This window comes from Xenopus laevis, chromosome 4S (genome assembly GCF_017654675.1).
Source record: "Xenopus laevis strain J_2021 chromosome 4S, Xenopus_laevis_v10.1, whole genome shotgun sequence".
Classification (NCBI taxonomy): domain Eukaryota; kingdom Metazoa; phylum Chordata; class Amphibia; order Anura; family Pipidae; genus Xenopus; species Xenopus laevis.
In genome coordinates, this window is record NC_054378.1 from 40307545 (window position 1) to 40317840 (window position 10296).

A 10296-nucleotide genomic window follows, 5' to 3' on the forward strand; every position below is an offset into this window, starting at 1 on the left:
GTTTGGCCGAATCAAAAATAGTGGATTCGGTGCATCTCTAACATAAAATAATAGATCATTTCCCTGGTTTTATACTTACCAATTACTTCAAGCAGAAGAGCTGAGTGGGTGTGGGGTGGCAGGATGTCTGACACTGTGCTGTTTGGGATGGGAGTGGACATGCTGAGCAGTGGCGTAACTACCGGGGGAGCAGGGGCTGCAGTTGGGCCAGGACCCCCCAGCAGCTGGCACGCCACGGATTCCGGGCATATGGAGGGGACCCGGCTGCGCATCCTGCGCCATGTCCCGTCCCCCTGTAGTTACGTTGCTGATGCTTAGGATCAGTGCTAGGGTAGCACCGGGCCAGATTTCTTTTTTTTTTTGTCGTTGCTTTTTTCCCCAAAAAATTGAGGACTTCTTACCCACTGTAGGAAGAATTCAGCGTTCTCTTTGTGTTAGCAAACATTTGGATAAACGTTAAAGACAAGAAATCACCACATCCAGGTTATTTTCTGAGCCAGTGTTGTTAAAAACTTTGGGGTCATCAGACATTCTCCTGGAAACCAACATTTACAAGATTCTTTCTGAGCTGCACTTTTGCCTCCCAAAGTGCATCCAACATGACATTTGTGCTCACAGAATCAAGTTTCTGGATCCTCTCCTCCCATCGTTGCATCATCCCAGGGCTGGGAAACAGATAACGCTACATGATCAATAGAAAGGTTTCTGGTAATGTTCCTATAAATGTATCCCACCTTTGGCCTCACTAATAAAACACAGGTGGCAGCAGAAATGGTGCAGAGTACATCCCAACATAGAAGATGCAACCCATACATAGTGAAATCGGGTTGAAAAAAGACCAAAGTCCATCAAGTTCAACCCCTCAAAATGAAACCCCATAATCATCTTCCCCAGCCTTGGTTCTATGGGCAGTTTAACCAATATTCTTCCTAGTGGAGATAACTCATAACTGGAGTCCAGTGCATCCCGTTCTCGTAGAGCAGCGTTCCCCAACCAGTAGCTCATGAGCAACATGTTGCTCACCAACACCTTGGATGTTGCTCCCAGTGGTCTCAAAGCAGGTGCTTATTTTTAAATTCCTGGCTTGGAGGCAAGTTTTGGCTGCATAAAAAACCATGTGTACTGCCAAACAGAGACTCCTGTACCAGACCATATGAGGGCTACCAAACAGCCAATCATAGCTCTTATTTGACATCCCCATGGACTTTTTCGTGTTTTTGTTGCTCTCCAACTCTTTTTTACATTTAAATGTGGCTCACAAGTAAAAAAGGTTGGGGACCCCTGTCGTAGAGTATGCTCAGTTGTTATTACTGTACCCAAGGGGGAGGCCTTATAGCAGTGATCCCCAACCTGAGGCTCATGAACAACATGTTGCTCACTAACCCCAGGACTGGTAATCTGTGAGTTCTGGCAAATGCCAGAGGGGCTGCTATAAGTTGCCATAGACAGTCACTATTTATTGGGCTGGTTGGGGGCTGCTTGGGCCTCTGTGTACTTGGAATGCCAGGGCCTATTGTGAATTCCAGTCCAGGCCTGACTAACCACGTTGGATGTTGGCGAAAGGGCGACCATCCTTCTGCAGCGCTCGATTTCTCCTCCTGGCTATACACTGACAGCGTGTCCTCTGCCCGATCGCCTGCAAAGAGCCAGGGTTATTTGATTTACTTTTATTTACTCCTCCTGCCGGCTCAGTGTTGGACGCATTCTTTTGCAGCTGCTTTGTTTCAGCTGCCTTGACAGTGACAGAGTGGGCACGGGGGTCGGCAGTCAGGGCTGCATTCCTGGAGCGGAGGAGCGGGAGACATCGCCTTCCTACTGCTGCTGGATGAAGAAGAGCTGGAGAAGGCGATCGGGCAGAGGACACGCTGTCAGTGTATAGCCAGGAGGAGAAATCAAATGCTGCAGATGGATGGTCGCCCTTTCTGAAGAGGACAGGAAGTGGAGTTTCTGTAAGTTATTTCTTAATAAAGGCTTTGCTATTTTAAATTTTAATTTGTGTTGGTGTTTTTTTTTGTTGTTGTATTCTAACGAATTTTTTTGTAAAAATTTTTGACGTTACTGGTCCTTTAAAGTTAAGAAGGTTTTCATTATAAAGAGAGTTTCTATGATACTTTAACTATCTCCTCCTCCTCCAATAAATGTCAAAAAGATTTGATTTAAAATATCAGGAAATCTGAAAAGAACTATTTTAAGCAATGAGATAATTGCTTTATATTTGTGTTTGAAAACTGAATGTAACCCCAGTTTTGCCAAGCAATAAATGATTTATAAACTTCTGGGGCTTGCCCTCCCAATGCGTTATATGATTGGCAGAATAACCTTTTATAGTATACATTTTCATTGTATTAGAGAACCCTGGAACAATATCAGGGTGACAGTTGTAAGAGTGTTTATATTAGGGATGTACCGAATCCACTATTTTGGATTCGGCCGAACCCCCGAATCCTTCACGAACGATTCAGCCGAATACCGACCGAATCCTAATTTGAATATGCAAATTAGGGATGGGAAGGCAAAAACATTTTTACTTCCTTGTTTTGTGACAAAAAGTCATGCAATTTCCCTTCCCGCCTCTAATTTGCGTATGCTGAATCCTGGCTGAAATCCAAACCGAATCCTGGATTCGGTGCATCCCTAGTTTATATGTATCCATAAGCTTATCCCTACCACATGTTAGATATAAAGGAGGGTCCTGGACTAAAACAGGATGATATTATGCCAACATATAAGCCAAATTATATATAAAATCATGGCATTGGTTCTACGTTCAACCCACGGCAGACACATCTTTCCCCACGCAAACAAGGATGCGCGTTGAACTATATTGCGATGTGTAAGCTAGTAGCACTATGCTGAACACAAGACGAGCTCAAGTATTATTATTCCAACTCCTGATCCTACAGCTGCCCCAACAAGCCTCACATTTGGATTCAGTGGTCCTGTCTTACCTAAAGCAGATTCCAGGGGAAGGGAAGTTGGGAAAAGCTTGAACCGCTCAGCGTCTAATCGCTTCCTTCTCCTGATCAGACACCCAACATTCCGCTGCTCCTGTCAGAAGACGTTCCTTGTGTGGAAGCCACGTGGGGCGTGAGAATCGGCAGAACCATCTAGATATGCCCCCTAGCTGTAAATGTTATGGCCTCGCCCATTTTACACCAGTGTGGGCAAGAGGGAGAGGCTGTGAGTTAGGGAACTGTGTGTGCATAATATGCGACAGCATTGGGTACATATCGCTTGAGCTGTGTGAATTGATAATGAATGGGGAAGTGCCATTGTTATGACCAGAAAAGACTTTTGTTGTGGCACAGGCCGTCATGGTCATAGGAGTCTCAGTGAAAAGGCAGCAAAAGTATGAATATAAGGTATACTATTATAGTTACTGGGAGAATGTTATGCAGCTGTAGTATTGTAACTCTTAGCTAGGCGTCACACCCCACAATGATGAGAGACACACCCATATTTAACACCTGCCCTGTATGAGGTGAAAGACTGTGATCTAGGTATATACTATATATTTTGTACCAACCTCTGAATAATGTGTTATGATATATGTATTGTACCAGGCTTGTTGCTTTAGGCACTGAGGCTGATGAAATTCTGGTATATTTAAACAAGCAACATATATAATAGAGCAAATGACTATGGTTTAGGTACCAATTTGGCTCATTATGTGCTTCTAGCCAGGGCCAGATTTCAACCCAAAGCACCCTAGGCCACTCATACGCAATAACTCTTACCCCTACTCCACGTTGCTGCAGGTCACTAATTGCCGGCACTGGGGACTGAACAGGCAGGAGACTCAATCAACTATCAACCTCTCCCACCCAATTTAGATGTGGTTAGTGGACAGCTTGCCATCCTAGGCCCAGGCCTTTGTTGTCTGGCCACAAATCCAGGCCTGGTGCTAGCCATGTCTACCAATCAACCACCACTCTCATGAATATAACAATATAATAAAGCCATATAAAAACAATATAAAAAGGGTGTAAAACAAGGGACTATGATTATATGTAGCTACTTTAAGTTTTTCTTCCCAGCTTATTACCCCAGACAGCACACTGTATTTCATATTCACAAAACTTGTATTCATCTTAGTCAGATACCCAAAACCTAATTTAAGATTGGGGCATAAAATGAGGCACTAGAACTGCAGTTAAAGGTCAGTAATTGGGTTGAGTGATAGAAAGATTCACTTCAAGCTCTGTCCATGAGACACATCTCCAGCCAATCGGTGAAGAGCACATGCTGGATATACAAAGCTCTCAGGTGAAAGTGACTGTTGGAAAGAGACAGTTGCTGAGAGACGGTTGAGGAAAGAGCAGCAATTGAGAGAGAGCGAGCGTTATGGAGACTTTTATTAAAAAGCGAAAGAGATTAGCTATCCCTGAGAGCCAGGAGGGAAGCCATTATGACCCTCGGTGCTACAAAATCACCAAGTATGAGAGCAACCGGCAAGGGACCTGCAGCAGTGCAGTTGTACTGGATCCATGGAGCACCTTTGGAAACCTGATGCCAGATACACTGCAGAACTTCATGGATTATGGAGAAATGTGCTACATGTTTAATAAGAGCCTGGAAGAGGACTTCGCACTTAACAACTTTTTAGGAAATCACAGCGACATCGATGAAACATCTTGGAGGGAAGTCATCACCACCATGATTATTGCACACAGGGCCATTGGACTGGACTTTCAGACCCTGTGTCTTGCTGTCAACTACCTGGAAAGGTTTCTGGCCTGCACTCCCCTAAAAGCTGCCAGCCTGAAGGTCATAGGTGCCACTTGTCTTTATTTGGCCTGCAAGGTAATGGAGAAGAGTCTCCCTAAAATGGATATGTTTCTATTGCTATTCTGTGGTGATGGATTCACAGCTCCCTTAATGTACTATTTAGAAAAATTGGTATTAAGGAGGTTGTGTTTCCGTCTAAGGGCTCCCACCATCGAGTATTTCCTGGAACACTTTTCCCTTAGAAGAGTGTCCTACAAGGAATGTCCAGCTGCCAAAATCAACAGAGCAGCCAATGCCCTCACTGCTGCTAGAGGCATTGCAGCACTGAGCATGACAAGGTATGGATTCCATTCCTACCCACCATCTCTCCTAGCTCAGTGCTGCCTTAGAGTTGCAGACCAAATATTGCAATATGACACCTGGAATAGAGCGCACCCTAGAGACTGTTCAGGCCCCTTATGGCAGGAGTGCATGGGTAAAATCACCCACCTGGTATCATCCAACAACATCTTCTTGTGCAAGTTTATGCCAGGTGTGTTTCCAGAAACCTTTCCAGACTTGGTTCCACCACCAACCAAGAATGGCAGCAAAGCAAACATCTAAGAAAGAGGCTCTTCCCAAAAGTCATCAGGAGATCAGTGGCAGTAACATGGAGAGGAAGCAGCTCATGGTGATTGGAGGAGGTGGCGGCTTTGAGATCTGGTCATGCTCAGGATGTAGCAGGTAGGAGTATTGTGATGTTACATTTACCCTTAAATATACTAACAATAGCGGCAGGTATCTATTATCTATACATTCTCATATAGTGCTGGCTCACTTCTGGTCTATTAGACCCTCACTGTAAAACCAGTTCCTATATTCACTCCTATGTATTAGAGGAGACCGGTGCACGCTGGAAAGGCAGTGGCTGATGTCAGAGATGCACCCAGAAATTTTGGCGCATAACCCCAATAATTCCCATTTTCTCTATTTGTTACAGATATTTGTCAGGAGATCAGCCAGCAAGATCAACAGAGGAAGAACAGCAACCAGTGAACAGCATCTTCCCAATGTACCATCTACAGAGCACCCAGGACTGCTGTGACTGAATTATAACCTGACAGACTTCTTTTCCCCCCAGTACAGGTAGATTTACCATCAGATGGCATATATACATGGGCCTTACAGCCACTAGGAGGCCTCTGTATTCCTCTCCCGTCCATCTAACAGGCTGCAGGTGCGGGGGTCTGCAGGCCACCGGGGAGGCAAATGGAACGGAGAGGAATGCAGAGGACACCAAGTGGCTGGAAAGCTCATTTGCATGCAGCCATATTCTTGTCCAGCAAGATCAGGGGCATTGATCCTGGGAGCAAATCCGATCGCCGTTAAGGGGTCGTTTCCCTCTACTGAAGCAGATTGGCCTAAGCTTTTCAGAGGTTTTTTTGCCTTCCTCAGGATCAAAGGGCTCCCTACCCAGCTGCGGCTCTCCAGCCTCTCCATCAGGAGTTTAGTTAGAAGCCGCAGGTGGGAGGGAACCCATTTACAGACTCCACTTTCCATCTCATTTATCTATTAATAAATATGTGATTTCACAGGTTAAGTCCAAACCAGTTGTTTGTGTCATTTTTGTGGGGTTATGGGGACTACAGGTATAGTTCTTACTTTCAATACACTGTTGGGTCCCAAGGTTGATGTTAGAACACTATTGCCTGTCCATCTTAATTTTAGAAAAGTAATGGGCAGCATTTTATGGGGAACCTTAAAGAGAAAACGTAATCTCAGAGCAGAGGGATGGGTACAGGGCTGCTGAGGAGAGCAGAGGGATAGGTACAGGGCTGCTGGGGAGAGTAGAGGAATAGATACAGGGCTGCTGGTGGGAAGTGGAGGGATAGGTAAAGGGCTACTAGGGAGAGCAGAGGGATAGGCACAGGGCTGCTGGTGGGATGTGGAGGGATAGGTACAGGGCTACTGGGGGAGAGCAGAGGGCTAGGTACAGGGCTGCTAAGGGGAAGCAGAGGGATACTGTAGGTACAGGTCTGCTGGGGGAAGCAGAGGGATAGGTACAGGACTGTTGGGGGAAGCAGAGGGCTAGGTACAGGGCTGCTGGGGGGAAGCAGAGGGATACTGTAGGTACAGGGCTGCTGGGGGGAAGAAGAGGGATAGGTACAGGACTGCTGGGGTGGGGAAGCAGAGGAATAGGAACAGGGCTGGTGGCGGGAAGCAGAGGGATAGGTACAAGGATGCTGGGGGGAGAGCAGGGGTGTGGGTAAAGGGCTGCAGTCGCAGAGTAGAAGTATAGGTACAGGGCTGCTGTGGGGGAAGCAGAGGGATATGTACAGGACTGCTGGGGGATGAGCAGGGGGTGGGTACAAGGCTGCTGTCAGAGAGCAGAGAGATAGGTACAGGGCTGCTGGGGGGGGAAGCAGAGGAATAGGTAGATGACTGCAGGGGGGAAGCATAGGAATAGGAACAGGGCTGCTGGGGGAGAGAAGGGGATCCATACAGGACTGCTGGGGGGAAACAGAGAGATAGGTACAGGGCTGCTGGGGGGGGGAAGCAGAGGAATAGGTACATGACTGCAGGGGGGAAGCATAGGAATAGGAACAGGGCTGCTGGGGGAGAGAAGGGGATCCATACAGGACTGCTGGGGGGAAACAGAGGGATTGGCACAGGGCTTCTGGGGGAGAGCAGAGGGATAGGTACAGGGCTGTTGAGGGATCAGAGGGATATGTTTGAAGGTATAGTCTTTGCATGTGTAGCAGACAATTCTTGTTTTCATCTCTGAGATTACAATTTATAGGCACTAAATTGTGATGCAAGAAACATGGGATTCTGCCAGATGAGAGCACTTTTTCAAGAATTCATATTCAGTTGAATCCTAAATATCCAGCAGAACTAAATTTGAACAGCTCTAGACAAATCAACAATACAATTTCTTTGTTCAAAATGCATTTTTTAAAACAGGTATAGGATTTAGTCTTTGGTTGAATCCAAAAATTATAGAATTGGTGCATCACTAGTCTATTCCCTTTTTCCCTAGTGATATAAACTGGTAACTTTTTTTTTCCAAGGCTGGTTCTCAGAGACAATTACTAGAGGAGAAAAACTAAGGTATGAGGTGAAATTTACTCACCTTCTATTCACATTCTATCCTCCCTTGGGCACACACAGTAGAGCAGTAGAGTAGAACTTCTGGTTTATGAGAATATGACTCTGACTCTTTGGACATTTGGAACATTGGCAAAAACCAACTGGACTCCCCTCCCACTTCCTAATAAATTGGCCTCCTGATGCCATTTAATGCACCGATATTTCATTTCAAATGGAACACCCTGTAAACAGTTCCATTCTATAGATGCAAAAGTAGGAAACACAAATGGAAAAAGGATTTGTTTTCTGGTAACTTAAAAGCAGAACAATACTAAAATTAATTTTTATCTTAATCTGAAAAAGAGCCATGCCCCCCCAAACATTTACAATCACAGCCAACAGCCCAATATATAAACATACAAACACAACATGGACACATTGATGTAGCTGCATCTCTGTGGCTTCAACAGGGTATACATTGAAATTTTACAGGGGTTGTAATCTCTTCCTGTGCATTCACTTTAATGTTCTGACTTTAGGTTCAGGTAAGTAGCCACAGGGCACTATGGGTACAACTGCACAGAAGAGCACAGGTGCACAAAGGAAGTCTCACTAACGCATTCCAAGTCGCTCAGGTCTCCCACCACTTAGCCCCCCCCTTGCACCCATTGCAATTGCGCTCTCCAATTGAACCCATTCCCATTTAAAATTCAGGATTTAAGTTCTCAAAGTTACCAGGAGTTGCATTTTTGCTGCTGCCATCTAAAGAGCAGCTCCCCTGCAGTCAGCAACACCTAGCCCCAAGGATAATAGGTCTCATGGGCCTCCATTTAAAGAATTGCAGCCTTCTTTGTAATTAAATAACGCAATGTTGACCTTGCCCAAGTTGAAAAGATGTCCCTTGGGCAGATCTGTTTGTGACCAGCTTTCAGAGGATTTTTACACATCTGCATAAAGTCATCACCTGGGCCCAGTTTGAATAATTGCCTTCCCTTTTCATATAAGGTTGCCACCTTTTGTGGAAAAAAATACCGGCCTTCCTATATATTTATCTTTGTTCCGTATTAATAACATTGGGATCAACTATCATTTTTACCGGCCAGGCCGGTAAAATACCAGCCAGGTGGAATGGATACCCTATTCCCCTTATTAATTCAACCACCCATCTCTATCTTCTGTCTATTTATGGAATCGAAGCAACAGATTTATATTTTATAACCCTTACAGGCTCACATTGATGCTATAGTGCAGGGATCCCCAACCTTTTGAACCCGTGAGCAACATTCAGAAGTAAAAGGAGTTGGGGAGCAACACAAGCATGAAAAATGTTCCTGGGGTGCCAAGTAGGGGCTTTGATTGGCCATTTAGTAGCCCCTTTGTGGATTGTCAACCTACATTGAGGCTCTGTTTGGCAGTACAACTGTTTTTTATGCAACTAAAACTTCCCTCCAAGCCTGGAATTCAAAAATAAGCACCTGCTTTGAGGCAACTGGGAGCAACATCCAAGGGGTTGGAGAGCAACATGTTGCTCGCGAGCTACTGGTTGGGGATCACTGCTATAGTGCAAACAACCCAGCACAGCTACACTGGGGTGGGGGTGGGGGGCATATTAAAAATTCTGTTTGGTTTAAGGTGTAAGATCTGGAGTGATGAAAGTTTCCCAACTCTAGTCTGGTATCAGCAAAGGTTCACCTCTCAGTCTGATTAAAATGATACATTGCATGCATGGGCGTCCGCTGAAGAATGTCCGGGGATGGCAAGGAAGAAAAATTATTACACAAATTACTTGTACCCATATTTTGGTTTCCACACAAACCTAACAACAGCTTTTCTATAAATATATAAAGTAGTAGGTGTTGCACATGTATAACATTGTCATTCTATTACTGACACAAACTCATTATTTGCCGGACAGCACTTGGTATTTTCTACTTTTTTAGCACAATTACTAGCCAGTGGTTTGTAGAATGTTATTCCCTCTAGAGTTCTAGTTACAGCTGGATACATGCAGTGAAGCCTCCATTTTACATACCATAATTTTAAGTTTTTCCGTTATATATATATATATGGACTGGAGCACACCATTCATGTTGAGCAGCTGCCTGGGTGCTGGTTAAATTTCATACATACAAACCAATCTCGATAAACCTCACAACACAGGACTTATTTGATGCAAAAAGTGGTAAGAAGTTTATTCGACGTTTCGGTTCAAATACAAGAACCTTCCTCAGGTGGGGTACAAAATATATATGATAATATTATAGATACAGTAGAACCCCCATTTTACGTTTTTCAGGGGACCAGGAATAAATGATGTAAAATCTGGGAAAATGGAAAATCAGGGAAATGTGTTAAAGCAGGGGTACCCAACCGCCGGGCCGCGGCCCAGAACTGGGCCACGGACACTGCTGCGCTGGGCCGCCCAGCCCACAAAATGAGGTGCGTCAAATTGGACGCGGCGCATCCAAACTTGCTGCCGACCCCTGCCGACACCTCCCT

At 45.1% G+C, this 10296-nt stretch overlaps 1 protein-coding gene across 1 annotated transcript; it reads left to right on the forward strand.

Annotated features, from left to right (window-relative positions):
* The first annotated feature begins 4281 nt into the window (after window positions 1-4281).
* Window positions 4282-5926, forward strand: LOC108715405 (cyclin-O protein B-like). Its single transcript, XM_018260505.2, has 2 exons — window positions 4282-5451; window positions 5708-5926. Exon 1 carries the CDS (start codon window positions 4345-4347, stop codon window positions 5329-5331), a length of 987 nt encoding a protein of 328 aa, XP_018115994.1. The 5' UTR covers window positions 4282-4344; the 3' UTR covers window positions 5332-5451; window positions 5708-5926.
* The last annotated feature ends 4370 nt before the right edge of the window (window positions 5927-10296 follow it).

Coding starts and splice junctions, on each gene's coding strand:
- LOC108715405 (XM_018260505.2), top strand. CDS start 4,345: ATGGAGACTTTTATTAAAAAGCGAAAGAGATTAGCTATCCCTGAGAGC.